Source organism: Cyprinodon tularosa, unplaced genomic scaffold (assembly GCF_016077235.1).
Source record: "Cyprinodon tularosa strain WSP-4 unplaced genomic scaffold, ASM1607723v1 ctg75, whole genome shotgun sequence".
Classification (NCBI taxonomy): domain Eukaryota; kingdom Metazoa; phylum Chordata; class Actinopteri; order Cyprinodontiformes; family Cyprinodontidae; genus Cyprinodon; species Cyprinodon tularosa.
In genome coordinates, this window is record NW_024039507.1 from 1,046,879 (window position 1) to 1,069,941 (window position 23,063).

General features: G+C 40.1%; 3 protein-coding genes across 3 annotated transcripts in view; 1 reads left to right on the top strand and 2 right to left on the bottom strand.

Annotated features, from left to right (window-relative positions):
* Positions 1-897: 897 nt before the first annotated feature.
* Positions 898-14,110, top strand: trap1 (TNF receptor-associated protein 1). Its single transcript, XM_038270041.1, has 18 exons — positions 898-1,105; positions 4,129-4,302; positions 4,405-4,487; positions 4,571-4,711; positions 5,163-5,234; positions 5,328-5,488; positions 5,588-5,697; positions 5,780-5,853; positions 6,832-6,987; positions 7,192-7,312; positions 8,280-8,349; positions 8,827-8,974; positions 9,065-9,250; positions 9,329-9,467; positions 9,542-9,627; positions 12,849-12,994; positions 13,071-13,143; positions 13,275-14,110. Exons 1-18 carry the CDS (start codon positions 997-999, stop codon positions 13,374-13,376), a joined length of 2,151 nt encoding a protein of 716 aa, XP_038125969.1. The 5' UTR covers positions 898-996; the 3' UTR covers positions 13,377-14,110.
* On the bottom strand, positions 13,626-19,727 carry LOC119773174 (MAPK regulated corepressor interacting protein 2-like). Its single transcript, XM_038270042.1, has 5 exons — positions 19,315-19,727; positions 19,167-19,236; positions 18,672-18,811; positions 15,941-16,039; positions 13,626-14,047 (listed from the first exon to the last, which is right to left on the bottom strand). The coding sequence occupies exons 1-5, from the start codon at positions 19,364-19,366 to the stop codon at positions 13,977-13,979; spliced, it is 432 nt and encodes a 143-aa protein (XP_038125970.1). The 5' UTR covers positions 19,367-19,727; the 3' UTR covers positions 13,626-13,976.
* Positions 19,728-22,140: 2,413 nt separating this feature from the next.
* Positions 22,141-23,063, bottom strand: part of LOC119773170 (dynein assembly factor 5, axonemal-like) — a 33,670-nt gene continuing 32,747 nt past the window's right edge. Inside the window, exon 13 of the mRNA XM_038270038.1 lies at positions 22,141-22,622. Within this exon, the coding sequence (XP_038125966.1) occupies positions 22,468-22,622 (155 nt within the window). The 3' untranslated portion in view covers positions 22,141-22,467. The remainder of the gene's footprint in view (positions 22,623-23,063) is intronic.

Genomic DNA, 23,063 nt, shown 5'->3' on the forward strand with positions numbered 1-23,063 from the left:
AATTTGCATATGTCCTTTTGCAAACAGGTCTGGACTATGAAGAAACATTTAAGGTGAGCTGCAGCTGTCTGATGCATTTTTAAATAGATTAAGGTTCATTGCAATAATCAAAACACAAGTAAATTTAAGCATGCACGATTATTTCCCCCTTATTTTGTGGTGTATTAAAAAAAAAAGTTATAGTTATCAACCTTTAAGTTAGTGCAAAAACAAGTCTAACAATACCAGTTTATTATTGGAAAGCCCTTGATCTTTTACAGTGTGGTGTGATGATCTTTAGTCTTGCATCTTTGGACCTGGAAACAATTATTTCTATCTAACTGAGCTATTCACATTAACTCAGTGGCTAATTAAATACATTTCAGTATTCTGCTCATGGATCTTCCTTCATAGTCTTAGTAAGGAGAAAGTGAAGATGTAGAATAAAAGCGGCATAAGTGAGCTTTTAGAAAGCTGAGATTTATGATTTATTTACGGTCGAATCTGCCAACGGGAAATAAAATATTTTCGTAAAGACATTTCGCAGTACAAAGACTTAAGGTGGTCCATTATTTTACCTTTACCTGGGTCAAGCCTAAATAGGCCGTTGACACAAGAACATGTGAGTATTGGACAGTCCCATCTTAGGGTCACAAACTGATTTTGTACAGTTTTATGTAAAAGTTGGCCGACGAAACTGGATTTGCACGGTCTGTAAAGGCAGATTTTGTTTTGTGAAATCCAAACATTCGCTGGTTTTGTATTCCAGTCTAGAATTTAGGGGCCCAACTGGAGCGGTATCCCTTACAATTGAACGTCTACTACTCAAACTATAAAATATAATTGTTTTAAATAAAATATGTATTTTTTTCCAATTCTCATCAGGCAGATTTTCAGATACCTTGATGATGTCATCTTTAAGCGCAGCGCAATCTTCGGTCCTCACCGGTCGGCGTGTGTCCGTCCCTCTGTCTGGTGACCTACTCCGCATTTGGTCCCCCTGCAGGTTTGTCCATCATGTCCCGCTGTCTTGGGCTGGCTCGGTTCGTCCTCGGTTCTTCTCACAGGACCAGTTTGAAGTTAAATTCTTGCACTCGAGGACTTAGTAGCCTCAAATTCTCCGGAGGTACGTGATGTTACGTCAGAACCGTTAGCTTTTAGCCTCGGTGCATCAACTAAACTGTTTTTACTTTGCAACCTTCATCTTCTGTCAGTGAGCCCCAGGGCAGCTGTGGCTACAATGTAGCTTGCCACCATCAGTTTGTGAGTGTGTGTGTGAATGGGTGAATGAATGCAGTGTAAAGCGCTTTGGTCAAGTCTCCTGACTTTACCATAACCATCTTACAAGGTTAGATATTTGATTCTTTTTTTTTTTTTTTTTACATCAAAGCAAAGGCAGAATAAAACACTTGATCTGTCCTGAGTGAGCTTCTAGAAAGATCAAATAACAAATACATATATGAATGTCAATGTTTTAATAGAGAAAAATCTGCTTATCTCAAATGTTTGTTTTTGACAGCGACACTGTAGAAGAACATGTTTTGCAGCAAATGGCAAAACAAAATATGAACATATTAAGCAGAATTAGCACAAAAAAGACATTTTTGATGCAGAAATTTTGCATGCTGGAAAATCATTCATTGGGGAAATAAAAGTGTAAACCACCAAAAAAAAAGCTAAATATAATGAAACTGACTAATAAGAATGCATTAAATGAAGGAAAAAGATTTCGGGTTAGTGGAAGAAAAATCTGCATGGGCTATGAGGATTATTTCAGTATCTTTAAGGATTACAAGATTACTGCTCCTTTTCCAACTTTCCTCCACACTCTGGGAAAAGCAGAACATCCTAATATCCACAACAATTAAATTTTAGTTTTTTCTATTAAAAGGTCTTCTGTCAGAAAACTAATAAACTATGTGAAAAAATCAGAATTAAAAAAAAAAAGAATCCTAACATTTTACAGTTATTGCTAAGAAGTTCAAAATGTAATTTTTATTTTATTTTTTTTTTGTGTAGAATGGCTTTATTTTTCTCTCTAAGCCGTTTTGAATGAACAACAAGGGATTTGGGCTGATTTCTCTTTAATGTAGCTTATCTATATAGAGCCATATTACAACATATGTAATCTCAAGGCACTTTACAGTTCAACCAGATCATACAGTCAATTGATTCAAAGTTTTCTATCTAAGGAAAACCAGTTGATTGCATTGACTCATTAACTCAAAGGCAATCCCTCACACTAAGCATGCTTGTAGCGACAGTGGAGAGGAAAAACTCCCTTTTAACAGGAGGAAACCTCCAGGAGAACCAGGCTCAGTGTGAGCGGCCATCTGCCGAGGCCGACTGGGGTTTAAGGAGACAGAAGCAGAGATACACTATATTGCCAAAAGTATTTGCTCACCTGCCTTGACTCACATATGAGCTTAAGTGACATCCCGTTCCTAATCCATAGGGTTCAATATGACGTCGGTCCACCCTTTGCAGCTAGAACAGCTTCAACTCTTCTGGGAAGGCTGTCCACAAGGTTTAGGAGTGTGTTTATGGGAATTTTTGACCATTCTTCCAGAAGCGCATTTGTGAGGTCGCACACTGATGTTGGACGAGAAGGCCTGGCTCTCAGTCTCCGCTCTAATTCATCCCAAAGGTGTTCTATCGGGTTGAGGTCAGGACTCTGTGCAGGCCAGTCAAGTTCATCCACACCAGACTCTGTCATCCATGTCTTTATGGACCTTGCTTTGTGCACTGGTGCACAGTCATGTTGGAAGAGGAAGGGGCCAGCTCCAAACTGTTCCCACAAAGTTGGGAGCATGGAATTGTCCAAAATGTCTTGGTATGCTGAAGCATTCAGAGTTCCTTTCACTGGAACTAAGGGGCCAAGCCCAGCTCCTGAAAAACAACCCCACACCATAATCCCCCCTCCACCAAACTTTACACTTGGCACAATGCAGTCAGACAAGTACCGTTCTCCTGGCAACCGCCAAACCCAGACCCGTCCATCAGATTGCCAGATGGAGAAGCGCGATTCGTCACTCCAGAGAACGCGTCTCCACTGCTCTAGAGTCCAGTGGCGGCGTGCTTTACACCACCGCATCCGACGCTTTGCATTGCACTTGGTGATGTATGGCTTGGATGCAGCTGCTCGCCCATGGAAACCCATTCCATGAAGCTCTCTGCGCACTGTTCTTGAGCTAATCTGAAGGCCACATGAAGTTTGGAGGTCTGTAGTGATTGACTCTGCAGAAAGTTGGCGACCTCTTCACACTATGCGCGTCAGCATCCGCTGACCCCGCTCCGTCAGTTTACGTGGCCTACCACTTCGTGGCTGAGTTGCTGTCGTTCCCAAACACTTCCATTTTCTTATAATACAGCTGACAGTTGACTGTGGAATATTTAGGAGCGAGGAAATTTCACGACTGGATTTGTTGCACAGGTGGCATCCTATCACAGTTCCACGCTGGAATTCACTGAGCTCCTGAGAGCGACCCATTCTTTCACAAATGTTTGTAAAAACAGTCTGCATGCCTAGGTGCTTGAATTTATACACCTGTGGCCATGGAAGTGATTGGAACACCTGATTCCAATAATTTGGATGGGTGAGCAAATACTTTTGGCAATATAGTGCATGTCAGTTCAAGGTGGTTTCTGTTAAAACTCCCACTCCATCATCAGTCCAATTGGCTTTTCTTCTCCATTCGTTTGTTGCTTGTGTTCCTTTTCTCCTGTCATCTCCTATTACTCAAACGATACCAACAGCCACACTTTATTGGCACATCAACAATCTATTCATAAAATCTTCAGGATTGTTCATACAGATTTTTAAAACTTCTGGTTTAGAAATTTGAACTAAATGCTGCTAAAAAAAATCCAGTGCTTTCCACTCAGAGACACACTACAAAAACAGTTTTCCAAGAAGTAGAATTTTTTTCCTCTGTCAGGTTTAGCTTTAAGTTTTAGGTTTAAGTAATCTGATTTAAGCTTTAAAAATGTCTTTTTATATTTTTGCATATATGTATTACAGTTTTGCCTTCAAACGGAAAAGGTTTTATTAAATCATTAGCAGTATGCTGTAAAATCTGTCTTATTTATTCTCCTAAATAAATGCATTAAAACAGTGAAACAGTTTTAATAATCTCCTCCTGTCATCAGATCCTCCAGTTAGTCAGCAGCAGCAGAGGTGGACCAGGCGACCCACTGTGTGGAGGCCTCTGTGTTTCTCTCCAGGCTTCAGTCGGCAGGCTTACTACAGCACCCAGGAGGTGGAAAAAGAGCCAGAGGAGGAACCTTTACACAACATCATCACTGACACAGAGTCTGTGGAAGGTACCTGGACACTTATTCTCTCTGCTCCTTTAACTATAAATGCTTATAATTTTTTCCCCCCACTCTTTCAATAATTCATTTTATTATTATTATTTTGTTTAGGCAGTTCATCTAAACATGAGTTTCAGGCTGAAACAAAGAAACTTCTGGACATCGTTGCCAGGTCTTTGTACTCTGAGAAAGAAGTAAGAAGTTGTGTGCGATTTGAGAGGTTTTCTGCATCTGTGTTCTTCCGTACCGGTTTCCTGAATGACTTTGTTCACATCAGGTTTTCATCCGGGAGCTGATCTCTAACGGGAGCGATGCTCTGGAAAAGCTGCGGCACAAAATGATCACAGCGGGTGGGGAAACGGCTCCGATGGAAATCCATCTGCAGACAGATGGTGCTAAAGGAACCTTCACCATTCAGGTACCTGCACTTATGCCTGTTGAGTTATTTTGATCACTTTGGAACTGTGTTTTAGTTTATTTTTGTGAGATCTGTTGTTACTGATTAGAATAATTAAATTTATCTCAAGGTTTTTACTGTTTTAATAGATTAAATCTTGATTGGAAACCCTGATCACCTTCAGTCTGACACTAGATGAGCAGCTGGAGTTTATACTTGAGGCTGATTGAAACCAAAATGGTTACTAAAGGACTTTTTGATCAGGTTCCAAATTGTTACTTACCATTGATACATATTATATTTGTATATATTTATAAAATTCATCATTTTTTTAAATTCAGAAAATGCACACATTGCAGTTGAGTCCTCTCAAAGGTGATTTGGAAAATGGTCTGCCACCTGGTGGCGGTGTGTGATACTGCACGCTGCTCTGATGGATGTTTTAGTGAAATGCTCCCCATCTCTGCAACAGGATACAGGAGTTGGTATGAACGAGGAGGAGCTGGTGGCCAACCTGGGAACCATCGCCCGCTCTGGATCCAAGGTTAAAGCGCTGTGGGATCATTAATCAACCGCTTAATGGAAACATGTCAGTGAATTGGAATCTAAATTATTTTTATCCCTTCTTTTTTTACAGGCATTTTTAGATGCTCTGCAGAACCAGGCAGAGGCCAGCAGCACCATCATTGGTCAGTTCGGGGTAGGTTTCTACTCTGCCTTCATGGTGGCAGACCGGGTGGACGTCTTCTCTCGCTCCGCTGAGCCCGATTCCCCCGGATATAAGTGGTCCTCTGATGGGTGAGAGCCCTGAAGCTGCATTAGTTCTGTTTTTCTTCATAACAGCGAAAAGTTCAAACTTCAAATTTACTCTACGGCCGTTTTTCCTCCCTCATTTAGCTCTGGGCTCTTCGAGATCGCTGAAGCGAGCGGCCTTCAGCAGGGAACAAAGATCGTGCTGCATCTCAAAGACGACTGTAAGGAGTTTTCCTCTGAGGACCGAGTAAAAGGTGAAACCAGAGCTGCATCTGGATTGATTCAAGTTTTTTTAAAATAAGTCTAACAGCTTCTTAACTGATGAATCTCTTTCAGAGGTTGTGACAAAGTACAGCAACTTTGTTAGTTTCCCCATCTTCCTGAACGGCCGCAGGCTCAACACTCTGCAGGTGAGCTCCAGCTCTTCTATCTTAAGGATGTCCATTATTATTATTATCAGTTTTTTAATGATGCTTTTGAACTTCCTGGATTTTTCAGGTGTTAAGGTCGAATCAAAATGCTATAATTAAAGAAAACTGTTGCACAGCTTTACACACAGGTTCAAATAAAAACATGTACCACCATTTGTTTTTGGTCTGATGTCTCTAAGTTGCATCCTAAATTAGGAATTTTATGAATAATTTATGAAACAATGAGCAAACTGCTGCTATATTTGATTATTTATCAAAATGTTATCTACAGTTATTTATATTGTTAAATTCTTCCAATACAAATATATGTTTTCCATCGGACTGAGATCGGGACCATTTCAAAAACTTGATATCTCCTGTTTTATGCACTGCAAAACCCTTCAGGTGTGTCTTAGGGTTTATTGTCATATTGGAACATCCCATCGTTCCCACATTTGAATCATAAAGATGTTAATTTGAGGTCAGGTTTAAGAATTTGGAGGTCTTCCACCCACTTGGTGTAATACATGGGTGGCAATGAGATGAACCCTTAGCATGATGCTGCCTCCTCCATGCTTAAAGGTCCTCTATTATGCTAGATATTAAAATAAAAAAATATTAGCCCCCCAGAGCATATTTTTACTATTTGGAGGAAAATTCCTCTGAGATTTGGAAGACGGCATGAAACAGAAAACTCCTCATCCAGCCCTCTTCTAAACAAGCTATTTTGGCCTTCCATGCCCTGACCTCCTGAAGACCGCACCTCAACAACCTGCAACCATGACGACCCAGTCAGTTTGTAAAGATGAACAATCTAAGTACTCTGTGAGCTGTTTGGCAACAAAAATAAATATTTATGTATGAAGAAGTCTAACTCAGGCTTTTAAGAAAGGAAAAAAGACTCTGTGTTCCTTTGTTGTCATTTTTCCTCAAACATGTCTTTTAAAATATATGTTTTTTTTGTCTTCTCTCCTCCAGGCTTTGTGGATGATGGAGCCTAAAGAGATCAGCGACTGGCAGCACGAGGAGTTCTACCGCTACGTCGCACAGGCCTACGATCGGCCGCGCTACACGCTGCACTACCGCGCGGACGCCCCGCTCAACATCCGCAGCATCTTTTACGTCCCCGAAGCGGTGAGCAGTGTTTGTGGGAACTTTTCGTTTCAGTTGAGAAATCAGAAGAAAGATGAAAAGATCCAGTTTCAGAGCTGATGAGGGAAATGTTTAAATAAATGTAACATAGACATATTTTGAGGACCTTTTTTTTAAATGATGATTAAAAAATAAATAGCAATCCTTTATTTTCTGTCTGAAGAAGAGCTTGTTTTCCTTTGACAGAAACCGAGCATGTTCGATGTGAGCAGAGAGATGGGCTCAAGCGTGGCTCTGTACAGCAGGAAGGTCCTGATCCAGACCAAAGCCACAGACATCCTGCCCAAGTGGCTGCGCTTCCTTCGAGGTCAGTGACCTTCCAGACTCTTATCAAGCAGTCACATCACAGACGTCTCAACAGGAAGCCCGGTCCATTAGGGCTGAAACAATTGGATTAATAAGGATTAATAGATTATTGAAATAATCATCAACCAATTGATCGATTAATAGTTAACTGGAGTATAAAGACTACAGCATGCATTAGGCTGACAGAGTGACCTATTTAGAGCTGTAATTATGCCAAGATTGTAAAAATATAAAAATTTTGCATTTGAGTTTAGAAAAAAAATTTTCGTCAATTTTTTCCATCCAGAACTCAAGTGGAAAAGTTTTAATTTCACCTGGTTTAATTTAGTAAATAGCAACCTTTTTATGTCAGATTATTAATCAATAGATCAAAGAGCGCATCAACAGATTAATAATCAATATGATAAGTAATGTTTAGTTGCAGCCTAAAGGGCGGGTTATCCTCCAGCAGCAGTGTGTCGCAGTGAGCTTGACGCAGATATTTTTGATTATGTTCAATATTGAAGCGTGGTCTGAGCTATGTTATTCCACACCACAATGCAAAAGGGGAAAATAACGAAATAGCCGTGGGTCTAGCTATGGCCTAGGCGGTGACGAAATGGAGGGACAACGGAGGGACATGAGGACGAAAAAGAGCGGGGATCCAGGTGGAAAAAGGGTCCCAGCATTCTTGCGCATCTCGCTTTTCACGAATCTTCACGAATCTTTTCCACAATGGCGGTCATACAGACAAAAGAAGTCGGTAAGGTACCAAACAGGAAATACGCATGAGTAGAGCGGATGTAGATTTGACCAATCAGATGCCTCCTGGCTGTGGTATCCTACAGTTTGCGAGAGGTGTACCAGAGAGTCTTCAAAAGGGGGCGGGGACGTATCTGTGTTCACTGCGACCCCTACGCAGATGACCTGGTTTCAAAGTATAAATCAGTCTTTAGTGTTGATGTAACTGTCTGTATTCATGGTTCTAGGTGTGGTGGACAGCGAGGACATCCCTCTAAACCTGAGCAGAGAACTGCTACAAGAGAGCGTCCTCATCAGGTGCACAGAAGTATTTTTTTCCCTTTAATTTCTGACTTTGGTTCATTATCACTTTCTTTATACGTTTGGCGTATTTTTAGATCCTGAAACTTTGCTTCTATTCTTATCTTGTTTTTTTTTGTTTTTTATTCCTTGATCTGAAATGTTTGCATGTTTCTGAAAACCAGACTTCTCAAGCTTGTTTAATTTAGTTTAATTTTTTTTTTTTTTTTTTTTTTTTTTTTTTTTTTTTTTATTAATGCTGCTGCTCTTGCTGCAAATTGTAAAAATCCAGAGGAGAAATCTTCATTTTATATCATCCAGTTGTAGATGACTGTGAAAACTGAAACCTGGAGTTTTCAGAAATGTTTATATTTGCTAAATGATTAGATTTAAAAAAATGTCTTAAAAAAGCTGACAGCTTTGGAAATTTAGACCAGGTAAAAGTTTTGAGTAATGGTAATGTGTTTGTGTGGTGATGTGGATCCCCTCCTGCAGGAAGCTTCGAAATGTTCTGCAGCAGCGAGTGATCCGCTTCCTGCTGGACCAAAACAAGAAGGATCCAGAGAAATACAACAAGTTCTTTGAGGACTATGGGCTCTTCATGAGGGAGGGCATCGTTACCACCCAGGAACAGGACGTAAAGGTGCTACTTTCATCTTTTTCTTTTTTTTTTTTGTGGTCACTTTGTCTGCTAGCGTAGTTCTCACCTGCAGCGTCTGTCGTCGTTATGCAGGAGGACATCGCAAAGCTGCTGAGGTTTGAGTCGTCAGCTTTGCCGGCCGGCCAGCAGACTAACCTGATGGAGTATGGATCCCGCATGAAGGCCGGCACGCGTAACATCTATTACCTGTGTGCTCCTAACCGACATCTGGCAGAGCACTCGCCTTATTTTGAGGCCATGAAAAAGAAGGATATGGAGGTCAGCGTCTGGGTGAAACCGGGCTGGGGGCGTTCTAACGAGGCGAGGAGCTAAACTAAGAGTTGTTTTTGTTTGCAGGTCCTGTTCTGCTACGAGCAGTTCGATGAGCTGACCCTGCTTCACCTGCGGGAGTTTGACAAGAAGAAGCTGATCTCAGTGGAGACGGATATCGTGGTGGATCACTACAAGGAGGAGAAGTTCGAGGACAGCACGCCAGGTTGGCTCCGCCTCCAGGTAGAACCGCCAGCCGTCTGTGGCTCAGCTGTAACCGAGCTGTGTTCTCTGCTGCAGCATCGGAGCGGCTGACACAGGAGCAGGCCGATGACCTGATGGCCTGGATGAGGAACGCTTTGGGTCCCAGAGTCACCAACATTAAGGTAACTGAAGGAGAACTTCCAAAAATCCACCGACTTTCAACTCCTAAAGCCTTTTCCCACTTTCTCATGTTAGAAACACAAACTAAATCCATCTGATTTCCATCATATTGGAGCAACACAAAGAAGCTTGCCATTTTAAAGGAGTCCAAACATTGCTAATATTTCATCAGCTTTGATTTGGAGCTAAAACTATTAACATGATTGTAATAAATTAGTTAATTTAGTAACTGATGAAGAATCATTAACTGGATGATAGAAACTAAAATATGCTCCTATGCGAGAAGAAGAACCCAGACATGATGACCCTCCACTATTTTGTGGTTTTCTGCGCAGCTTTTTAGTCCCAGTGTGTGAAGTTGCCTTCACACTGTGGGTATGAAATGCTCTGTTACTGCTGAGCAGTTGCTCGTTTGTTTACATTTCTTCCATAAAGATCTTGGTTCCTCTCAAACCTTCTAGTTTCACAATCTGTTGAACAGTTTTTTAACACAATGGCTTCAGTGATCTGATTAGCTGTGAGCTCTGGAGCAGTTGAACATCTTTTCAATGACTCCTGAATGTTATCTATAAAATAGCTGAAGCTGAGTCAGTTTAATTGGATTTTCATGTCTTACTATAGATGATTACATGGGAGAGGTTAGAACCTTGACTGCTACATTATCTTGCTCCAAGTTAAACCTCTATCCAGGTTTCAAGTCTTTCACCAGAATCTTCTGAGGTCCGTTTCACTAAGCAGGTTTATACAAACTCAGACTTAAATCCTCAACTTTGACGCAATCTAGCAGGAATCATAACAGCTGCTGTGAGTTAGTTCAATCAACTCTGAACGTGCGTAACAAGTATGAAAAGCCATCATCAGTGGAGCTCTGATTCAATAATCCACCATGGAAACAGGTAACAGGACGTGCCTATTTTACCCCACTGGATCTAGAGATTTTAATGCAGTAATGAAAAAAATGGTGAAATGTGTTTAAAAGACAGAGAAACAGCATTACTGCTGCAAAGAAGAGGAAGATGCCGAATGAGGAGATTGCAGCTTAAGTTAACCTTTTAACATCCACTTCATTTTGGGTAATCCTCGCCTATTTTGCATACTCAAAACCAAATAACTTAGGAATTGTAAGCCCAAATTACATGTGCAATACATTATCTGAAAGCTAAAACCCTCTAGTTTCCTAATATATACATTAAAATTGGATGACTAGAAAACAGACCAACCTGCATCAGTTCAAACATAACTCAAAGTTGTTTTTTTATTCTCGAAAATGATGTTTCTTTTGAACAGCAGTAATAAAGACATTCTTGAGAAAATGCAGGTTTTATTGCATTATATTTGTTCTACATCATGTCAGCCACATATTCAAAAAATTTCAGACCTCTAGCTATAACAGTTCCAGAGCTGTGGGATATGGAACTTTTGGTGTCAGCTTGGAACCGGCGAACCGTTGGGTTTTAAGAGGTTAATGCTTAGGTTATTATATAGTCGTCTATGGCATGCCATTTTTACATTTAATAAAAACACTCTCCTCTCTGTTGTTCCATTTGTAGATCGATAATATAGGATTATTCCAGTCATAAGAAACCTACTAGAAGGTAGATGAAGCACAGTTTTAAGTCATTCTATGGGACTAATGCTGTTTGAGTGGAGTTTTCTTTTCTATAATGATCTTATCACACGTCAATGTTCTTTTGCCGACATCAAGTTCTGTTAAATACCTGTTAAATATGTCTGTACTGCTGCCAATGTGAGAGCCAATGAGGTTGTAGATGGATGTGATGGATTGTGAGGTGAAATGACAGCGCTCATAAAGGTAAAAAAAGAAATAATTTTCTGAATATGAAAGGTACACGGTATGATGACCCTCTCTTTAATATATTTAATTCTCTGTCAATAAATGCTGCTCAGTCTTTAATTGGATCCTTGTCAATGGATATGCTGTTGCTGAGTTTTACTTAAGTGGCTGCGTCCTCAGAAGGCCTGATTCGTCGGCTGATTGTGTAACAGCAAAGCGCCATGGAATCTCGAATTTGAAGACTCCTCATTATGTGGGCGACAATTGCAGCCTTCTTTTTGCCTGTTGTGAAGGACGGGTCCGCTGTATCCTACGTAGCCTTGTGTATGTAGTGATTCATTGCGAATCAAAGCTCAGAAGAAAAAGGTACTTGGTGCCGAACAGTGGTGAATATTGGAAGTTCAGATTAATATAATAAAAGTATGAGAACAGTTCTGTCTGAAATTAATGAAAATTGTTGTTTTAATGGTTACTAAGTCAGATATTTGGCGGATAATGTTTGGTTTATTGAAAGGTTTTTATTTGTTTGCAAATAGGTTTGGCTGACATTAAGGCACAGATGTCAGTGTGGGGGATTATAAATCTGATATTCCCGATGACGATACTGCTGCTGAAGCTCCTCGACAATCTAATTAGCACCCAGAACAGTAGTAAGAAGTTCGGTATCCAGTCTTTGTCTGCTTTGTGTGTCAACGGTAACGGTTGCTAGGCGACATAGTGTACTGGCAGTGAAAGCTGGAGAGTACTGGACCTGTTTGAATCCATAACCAAACTCTTCCGGCCTCCTTATTTTCACAGACGCAGTCCAGATGGACTGCCTCCTTTTAGGATGCAGCCGCTAAAAATCGAGCACACCCTGTGTTTGTGTGTTTAACACCTAATGTGTGTCCGAACGTCCGCCCTAACCCCTAAATAACTATATAGGATGGGCCGCTGTGACAACAGATCCCATAATGCATTCCCAGATATATGTGCTGTTCTAATGATCATGGGTAATCACTACTTTTCAAGGTGCATCATGGGTAATTTTGAGGTTGCTACTTTTTCCTCCACTAGACATTTAGACAGTCAACTAAAATGACCTAACCACTACATAGCGCCCTATATAGTGGTTAAGGTGGACATTCGGACACAGCTTCTGAATTTATTGAAGCAAACCTGCTCCCAACCAGGTTAGGTCTGGGGAGAATGTTACTATGGTAACAGAAACACAGGTTGAGGATATTCTTTGTGGAACAAAAACTAATTTTCCTGATTTAAGGTTTAGAAAACTTGTTTTTAAAAATGGACCCCTGTATTTGGCTTCATCATTCCTTCAAAAACATCTGGTTATGTAAAAATGTGGAAAACCTTTAAGGGGTGTGAATAATTTTGCCGAGTACCCTGATATCTTGAAATTGAAACAAATGTGCTTCTTGTGCCTCTCAGCTGACTCCTCGACTCGACACTCATCCCGCCATGATCACGGTGCTGGAAATGGGCGCGGCCCGCCACTTCCTCCGAACCCAGCAGCTTGCCCGCACTGCTGAGGAGAGGGCCCAGATCCTGCAGCCCACCCTGGAGATCAACGCAGGGTAAGAGAGCCCAACAATGCAGTAAAATAGATTCAACTTTTTCTTTTTTCAAAGTAACTTTCTATCTCCCTATTAGACATGATCTTATCAAGAAGCTGCACTCACTGAAGGACACCAACTCAGAGCTGGCTGGATTGTTACTGGAACAGGTACTTTAGTTTGTTCGTGTCATGTTTTTTTGCAACAAAATGTAAAACCTCTACTGGGAGTGAGCTGTTCTTGATAGAAACGACAGACTGTAAAAAAATAAATCACCGTTTAACATTGCTGCCCCTTTCAGATCTACGACAATGCCATGATTGCAGCAGGCTTGAACGATGACCCACGGCCCATGATATCCCGCCTCAATGAGCTGCTGACCAAAGCGCTGGAGAAGCACTGACCGCTCCCCTCACACTGATTCAGTTTGCGGACTTCCTTGTTGCTGCACCAGCAGGCATGAAAACGAGCTCCAAGAAGCTCCTTCATCTGGTTCTGTGGCGTTTGATACGTTTCCTCCATAATTTGTTTGGACAATCTTCCCGGCTCATTTTTGATGGACTCGCATTCCATTAATGTCGGATAGTTGGAAGGTAGTTTGAATGTTTTCCCATCTAATTCTGAAAGAGCTATACATGGGGATAAGGACTGATGATGACAGCTGCTTATTTTTTAATTATTATTTAAGTGGAAAAAGCAGACCCACTGAAATAAAAAAGGTAAACCCAGAAGTCTTGGAACAATTTTTTTTACTGCAGTCAAAATGTCTCTGCTGTAACCATCAACAACACCAGAAACCTTCTCCTGCATCCAGTCTTTCAGAAAGGCTGCAGTAGTTCTCAGCAGCTTTGGGTTCAGGGTCCCAGAACCATCAGTCCGTTTTCACCACCTGAGCGCGGTCTGAGCCATCACACCAACAGAGCAGGCTTCATTTCCTCTGGGTGAGCTATTCCTTAGTCTTCACCTCCTGACTGGCAAAGAGCACCTGATCCATTCTGGAATGTCAGGATAACTTATCGATGTTTGCTAAGAAGCGCTGGGCCCACCATTCATCCAGATCTATGGGCACAAAGCCTGAAAAGGAGGAAAAGAGTTTTAAGTGACTCGAGTTTAAAAATAAAAAAGTATTTCTTATAATTAATAAAGATAAAAAATGCTTTTTAAAGTCACAATTGGAGTAAAAAAAATTTTGAATGCTTAAAAATGCTAATTGATGAATTAGATTCCTAGATTTGATGGAATTTATTTTGTTTGGTACATTTACTACCATCTAGTGGTCATTATGAGAAACTGCATCATGGAAGTTAAAGGAATAGTACACCCAAAACATGATTAGCCTTCATTTTCTACTCACCCCCATGCTGAACAACACTCTGGAGTACTTTTATGATATCTCAAATGCATCTGGAGATCTGGGAGGCTTCTTGCTGTCTGTTGACATTCAAATAATGGAGGTCTATGGTGACCGAGACAGAAAGGTCCATAAAAGTCCACAAAAACGTGTCAATATTCCTCCATACTGCTCGTCCAATGTATTCCAAGTGTCCTGAGTGGGTAGCGTCCATAATTTACTCGAAACGAAGTCATTTAGAATGTTTTTAGAGCATAAACAGTAGTGTATAGGATTTCCTGAAAGCGCGCACATGCGCGTTCAAGACGCTACGGAAGCCGGCAGACCAAACCAGCGCATTCAGCTCGGCAAAGAACTCATGCTCTTCCTCAACACTGAAGTCCTCAGACATTTTTCTTTCGTTGTTTCTTTCTTTGCACAGGTAAACAGCACATTTCTTCTTCTACGCTTGCATTATTGGCAGAGCAGACGCTGAATGCGCACTTTCATCTGGTTTGGTCTGCCGGCTTCCGTAGCGTCGTGAGCGCGCGTGTGCGCGCTTTCAGGAAATCCTATACACTACTGTTTATGCTCTAAAAACATTCTAAATGACTTCGTTTCGAGTAAATTCTGGATGCTACCCACTCAGGACACTTGGAATACATTGGACGAGCAGTATGGAGGAATATTGACACGTTTTTTGTGGACTTTTATGGACCTTTCTGTCTCGGGCACCATAGACCTCCATTATTTGAATGTCAGCAGACAGCAAGAAGCCTCCCAGATCTCCAGATGCATTTGAGATATCAAAAAAGTACTCCAGGGTGTTGTTCAGCATGGGGGTGAGTAGAAAATGAAGGCTAATCATGTTTTGGGTGTACTATTCCTTTAAGTACGTTTTTTTCAACACTTAAAAATCTGATCCAAGTCAAAACAGTCATATTTTTAAGAACTTTATTTTGGTGTGGTTATTTAGTTTAATTTAATTAACAGCTTTAGTTTATTATCTGACCTCTATAATGGTGTGTTGCATTCATGAAACATAGCCTGCTTTACAATATAAAACACATTTTGTCAGATGATTACTTGAAACAGCAGCTTTGTTGATCCAATAAAAAAAAAAAAAAGTCCCTAAATGATCATTAGGAAATTTCTCTTACAGTCTTATAACACAAAATATATTTATTAGATCTTCGTGTTTACCTTAGTTAAAATAAAAAAAAAAAAAAAACGCTTCATAAATAAACTCCCAAATACAGTTAACTTTAACTAATGGTGACTCTGTGTTTTATTGCCCTCTAGTGGTTATAGCTGGTCTTGCAATAAATGTCAAAGCTGGTAAAAAAAAAAAGCTGTTAAAATATAAAATAACTTACAATCTGCAAGTAATTTATATGAAATACTTTTACATATATCCTTATTACCACTTTTACAACACTTTTTAAATGCATTTAGTATAAAATCCATCAAATCTGCACCTACCTAGTTGAGATAAAGATATTTGATTATTTTACACCTCAAAGCCAAATCTGAATTTTAATGTTTACGTCTTCTAGGCTGTTCTTTGCATTTGTAATGAAACCCTGTAAAACTAGGCCTACAACATGCAGACGAGGCAGAGAAGCGGCTGTACTCACCGTCCATGTGCGGCCCGGGACTGGTTTCTTCATAGTAAACCGCTGCCTGGGAATCTTCCATCCCCTGACCTTCCTGCTGCTCCGTCACCTCCTGCCAGGCTGAACAGAAGCGGCTCAGTCAGAGCAGTCCTTCATAACCATTATAGACACACCTACCAGTTAGGTTCAGAAAGATTAATGAAAACAGTCCTGAGTCAAAGAGGCACACACACAGAGTTTAAAACCAGCAGGACAAAGGCAACTCCAGAGAAATGTTTGGATTTTAAATAATTCAGTGTGCAGCTGCCTTCAGTGTAGTTAATATATTATCTACTGTAGCTGTAGTGCCTTAATACCTTATTTTTCTCCTTACAACCAAAAACTTTAGCGTATTTCTACTAAATAGACAACTGCAATGATTAAGAGAAAACTTCTCTAAATTTTTGGTAAGCAGCTTAAGAATGATTGTCTTAACTTTTCCCTCTGGTGATAGATTAACTATTGGATCAAGATCTGGACTTTGGGCTGTTTTTAAGAGCAAGATTATATTTTGCTTAAAGCCTCAAACAGGTTTTCTTATGATCTTCCATTTACATGCAGAAAAAAGAGATCCCCACAGCATGATGCTCCCTCCACCCTGTTTCATGGTATATTCAGGGGGATGTGAAGCTTAATTTTTCATCCATGCATCTAACCAAGACCTTTTCAAACAGACGTCTGTGAAGCAGTAGCTGCAGTCTCCAACCTGAGCTGCTGATCTCCACAGTTTGTTTGACCTTAAAGGAATAGTACACCCAAAACATGATTAGCCTTCATTTTCTACTCACCCCATGCTGAACAACACTCTGGAGTACTTTTATGATATCTCAAATGCATCTGGAGATCTGGGAGGCTTCTTGCTGTCTGCTGACATTCAAATAATGGAGGTCTACGGTGCCCGAGACAGAAAGGTCCATAAAAGTCCACAAAAAACGTGTCAATATTCCTCCATACTGCTCGTCCAATGTATTCCAAGTGTCCTGAGTGGGTAGCATCCAGAATTTACTCGAAACGAAGTCATTTAGTCACAACGCTACGGAAGCCGGCAGACCAAACCAGCGCATTCAGCTCGGCAAAGAACTCATGCTCTTCCTCAACACTGAAGTCCTCAGACATTTTTCTTTCGTTGTTTCTTTCTTTGCACAGGTAAACAGCACATTTCTTCTTCTACGCTTGCATTATTGGCAGAGCAGACGCTGAATGCGCACTTTCATCTGGTTTGGTCTGCCGGCTTCCGTAGCGTCGTGAGCGCGCGTGTGCGCGCTTTCAGGAAATCCTATACACTACTGTTTATGCTCTAAAAACATTCTAAATGACTTCGTTTCGAGTAAATTCTGGATGCTACCCACTCAGGACACTTGGAATACATTGGACGAGCAGTATGGAGGAATATTGACACGTTTTTTGTGGACTTTTATGGACCTTTCTGTCTCGGGCACCATAGACCTCCATTATTTGAATGTCAGCAGACAGCAAGAAGCCTCCCAGATCTCCAGATGCATTTGAGATATCAAAAAAGTACTCCAGGGTGTTGTTCAGCATGGGGGTGAGTAGAAAATGAAGGCTAATCATGTTTTGGGTGTACTATTCCTTTAAACTTGTTGTGCATAGAGAGGTTTGCAGTTTTCTCTTATGCATGATGGGTTGAACTGTTCCCACAGATCCCTGCAAAGCTTTAGATGCTGTTTTATTACCCAACTGTGTGTTAAAAAGCTCCACCTCTTCCCCACTGACCTGTGCTGCTTGGTCCTCACAGGGATGATTGTTCAAAATGTTTTTTTTTTTTTTAACAAACCTCTTAGCCTTCACAAACAGGTGCATTTATACTCAGGTGGACTCTATTGTGAGACCTCTCAGGAATGTATTCACTGGACTTTAGTTACAGGTGTTCGATTCCTTCCATTTTACCATTATGCACTACTTTGTGTCAGTCTACAAAACACCCATTAAAACACAGTGAAAGAACATAATTGTAATGTGAAAAATCTGAAAAAAACACCAATGGGAATGAAAGCAGTACACTGCAATAAGCAAAATGTCTTAAAATAAGTTTATTTACCCTTTATTTACGGCAAGTAGGTAAATAATATTGAACTGCCATTGGAAAAGACAATTATATATCATGCATTTGAAATAAGAGGCTGCAGTCTTTTCTTGTTTTAGTCTTAAATTGTTTTGTTCCTTTGGCAAAGCGTCTCATTTACTCGTATTTTAAGAATTAATTTGCATAAACATCTTTTTTTGCAGTATATTCTTACAGAGGGGAGATGAAACCTCTTAAAGCCCTTGCCCGATCAACCACAAGGTTGCCAGAGTTGTTTATGGGCCGCTGTGGCAGAGCTTTCAATGTCAAAAACTAGGAGGACAAACAGAAAGCAAAAAAAAAAAAAAACAGCCGAGCTAAGCAATGTTTCCTACAGACAGAGAATGCTATGGTTACAAAGGAGCCTCTCATTCTCCATCCTTCTAAGTAACAGAATCAAATCAAACCCTTTCCCCACCATCAGCACTTGTTGCATGAAGAATAAGAAATGTGGGTGTGGGAGAGTTTCTCTGCTCTATCAGTGTCACAGCAGCTGTGTGGGAGTCACCTTGGAAGAATGAGGAGGAGGAGGTGTTTCAGCTTTTCTCCTTCAAATAAAATCTGATAGTAGCAGAGTTCACAGAAACCAGCAGTGCAGGCAAATAAAGAGGCCAGTTTAGCCTTCCTTACCCTCAGAGACAAACTTGACATTTTCCTCGTGCTCAGGAGAGAAAGCTTCTCCACGCCTGCTGTCTGCAGGGAGCGCCTGAGCAGGCTGATGGTGCTTCTTTCCATTCGGACGGTTAAAAACTATCTTGGGTGCAGAGAGGCTGGCAGGTGGAGACAGAAATAAGAGATCTTCATTCTTACTGCAAGAAAGAAGCAGGTTTCCAAAAGGTGTTGCACTTTGAACCCAAGTTGGAACACGCTTGGCTGAGCAGAAGTCAGATTACAACAGCTGAATGAGAGAGGGAGCATGTGCTGCCAAGGTCACACTGTAACACTCAGGGTCGCTCTGCTGCCTCAAAGTCATCATGTTAACAGGAAGGCAGTCAAGGTGTTTTGGATAAAACTGTTGCCTAAGTTTAGTTTAACAGAAAGGTCCTAAAATAAAATAAAATCAAAATGCAAGAGGGAAACAACTCATGTCTGACACCTGAAGGTGTTTTGGATCATCTTACTCACTCTGGCATATTCCAGGAAGTCTGTTTGTGCTTGAACTCATTTATTTTGCTCTCCAGCTGCTGAGTGGGTCCTGCAGGAACAGAATGGATGCATCCCTGAGCATCAGGTAAAGTTAAGGTGTGAGGTTACCTGAAAGTTGCAGACTCACCTGTTCTTCTCTGAGTGACCAGCTTGCTGGGACCTCTGGTGATGGTGTACATCCTGCAGGAGGAAATCCACCTGCCAGCCAACAGCGCTTTATTTCTTCAAGATGCACACTTTCTACAGGGATCTGAGAAAACTCTTCGGATGTAGGTCAGGCTGGATTTCACACACTGCCAGCAGAGTAGCCAAACTGTTTTGTAACCTCATGAAACAGAGCGGTGCGTCTCGCGGATCCTCTGTGCGTAAAAGCAGCAGCCGCCGTGACGCATCTCCCGGATCCTGCGTCTCAGTTTCTCTGCTTTACCTGCAGATCCCTGTCCGACCTCCTTCCTTTGCTTCTTATGAGTTTAGTCCCAATGTCACACAGCGACAGGCAGAAGCAGTCATTCACAGGACTCTGGACGCGTCTTACCGACGTCCCCTACACGCCTCCTTTAACGCCTTAAAGAGACAGCGTCCCTTTTTACTAGTCTGCAGCTTTAAACTGCTTTAGGCTAGAGGGAATATTGGAGATGCATTAAAATAGTTTGAAAATCATCTTTTTTTATTTTTAATAAAAAAAAATAAGGGAAAAAAGAAAATCATATTTTTGGATGATTATAGAAAGAGATTCTGGTTAGATATTGTTTTCTTAAGGAAACATAAGCATTTCTCTAACCTCACACCTGCCAACAGACATGTTTACATTAAACACGCCCTGACAAAATACAAAACTTCATTATAATCATTCAGTTTTAAACCCTCTGATCTTTAAGGGTATATGAAGCTTTAAAATGTGAACAAATTTGAATATTTTAATAACTTTTTTTTTAAAGCATGCACAGCAGCTAAGGTGTAACTATGGTGTGGTATAGTTATTATTCCACCATGATGTGAAAAATAGTTTTCTAGGATTATTCAATAATGCTTTATTGTGGCTATGCAAATTTTAAGTGTCAGGTTGCATTAAGGTGTTAACTTTAAAATGAGGAACTTCTGACAGCATGAAGTAGGCCATAAGGTCTCAAGATGATTTTTTTCCCCCCACTTCTCTTTTGCTGAATTGTTTTCATTTGCTACTTTTTATTTTTCCAATTAACAGTTTATTGGCGGTCATAGCACAGCATCCAACCTAGATTTCAATCTAGACTTTGACTAGGCCACTTTAAGCGCCACATTGTGTGTTTTCAGTTTAGTACTATGCCTCCGATCCTATTTGTGTCGGGCTTAAGGTTAATAACTGAAGAATGATTAAACCTTCCAAAAAGTCCCGCTTTTATCTCATTAGAACCTGAAACGTTTTTCTGAAGGTCACCATGATGGATGAGCAGTTCCTATGGCAACAGAACTGTCCTATATTCACAGTCTCTGTTCTTATTGCTGAATCATGACTGTAACTAATTTGAGATATGCAAAGCTTCAAATGTTCTGGGTCCTTTAGTGACCTCATGAAGCCATCAATTATCTCTTGGCATAAATCTGGAAGTCAGCCTCTTTTGGGAATTTTCATTGCTGTCCTTGGTTTTCTCAATGTCTGAATAACTGATCTGTGCTTTGCTTTGTAACCCTTTCCAGACTCACAGATAACTTTGGTTCTCATATTTTATTGTCATTAGATCAGGGGCAGATGTGTTCCTTGTTTTTTCTTTTAAAGTCTATCTTTTTTTTTTTTAAGGTCTGGCAATAATGGGTATGGCTGTTGCTGTTAGAATTAAGCCAAATATGATTATAGTTTAATCAAGATTTAACAAGAGGACCAATTCTACAGTCTCAGAGTAGGAATATCTCTTTTTGCTTAATTGTTTATATATCTTTAAATATATGTAGATATACATATATGTCTGAAAAAAAATAATTCTCAGAGCTTCAAGCTATAAAAAAGTTGTGTCACTTTCCCTATTAATGTGTTCTTGCCTTGCAGATTGTCTCATAAATTAATCTTGCGTAATTAATTTGGCTAAAGGAAAAAAATGAAATCTAAATCTTGATGTTGATTGTAGTCTTATATTTTCATCTCGTCATATTACAGCAGCACAGATTCATGAACAAAATATGTCCTAATGTCTTCATGTGTTTGCATAGAAACTGATACCTGTCATTACACATCGATGGATGAATGAGATTAGGGCCTTAGAGGCAAAATAATACTAAAAACAGCTACAAAAACACTTTAATTATCCATAAGTCAAAATGAAAGGATGCCCAATTTGTCAAACCAATAATCTTGTTGTCACCTGCCTTAAAGTTATTATATGAGTAAACAGAAAAGGACAAAAGGAAGCGCTGGAAATGATTGAAGGAAGGAGGAGGGAGGCAGGCTAAAAGAGGAAGGGAGGGAACAAGGATGGATGGACAGGAGAAATGAGTAAAGGAAACAAGGAGGGAAGGAAAAAAAGACAGACAAACAATAGCATTAATTAAAATATAGAAGAAAAGGACAAGAGGAGAGGAAAAGATCAAGAGAACAAGCCAGGACGCTATGAAAGAAGCTGCTCCTTAGAAAAAATAAAAAAGAAAGAGAAGGGAAAGGAGGACGGATGCTTAAGAGATAAAGGAATCAAGCAGAGATGCAAACAGGAAAGATTGGAAGGAACACCACAAGTTAAAGAAAATACAACAAGATTAAGGAAATGAGCAGAAGGAAAAGAGGAAGGAAGAAGGGAATGAAACCTGAAAACACCAAATATGTTTCCCTGCTATATTTTTGCAAAATCTAGAATTACTTCAAACTCCCAATTTTCTTACGCTCTGCAGAAATCCTTTAAGTTATACATTTTAATCTGTTCTGGATATTCAAAATAAAAGAAACAAGTTATAAATTCAAAAAAAAGAGAAAAGTGGACGGTCAGGCTTATAACTTAAATTCAGATTTATTTAGATACCAATTTAATTGACAGATATCCTTGAACTGTTTGATTAAAAATAAGCATTTTACTTTCAATACTAATCTCTAATACTTATCTCTAACATTACAATCAGTGAAACATCAGCAAACAATGTCATAAAAGCAAACATCTAAACGAAAACACCTTAACAGCAATGACTGAAAGCATTTTAATCCGCTGGGAAAAAACATTTACAAAAATATCTTCAATCCCATTTAACAGTGCAGTAAATAGATTTAAAAAGTCTTGGTTTAAATGAGGAAGTTTAGCTTCTGTGTGTTTTTGCAGGTTCCTTATGTGGGTCTATTGCTACAAGTTGTGTGTGGCAGCGAGCTGATGTGCTGCAGCAGGAGATCACAGTGATGGGGACTCCTCTGTTTGTCCCTCACAGCCTCAGCCTCCCTCTGCAGGAGGGAAGGGTGAACACGGCTGCCTTTCTTCAGGACTTCTGCACACAAAGAACAAACAGTAAAGCTACAGACGCTGCTCATCACCTTTGCTTTACAACACAGTTCGAAGACTAGATTAAATCTTAGATTTAACCCTAGTTTATATATTCTTACTCGGGCATTTAGGTAAATAAAAGGCTGGGTAACAGGAAGGACTGAAATCAGGAAGGGGAACGTCGCTTGAAGCATTTGACATAAACCCTGATTTTATTTCACTGCATTTTAATTTTCCTTAAAGATACAATTATCATTTCAAAAAATAGAGCATTATTCTATTAACCATTTACTTTATAGATTATATCCAGGTTGTATGTGCAAACTCACCAGCAGATGGCAGTAAAGAGCCTTTTCCTACTACCAATAAATGTCCCTAATCTTTCCACAGGGAGGCGATAAATCCCTTTCTTTCCCTTTTTCTAACAATCTGTTGATTTTAGGGA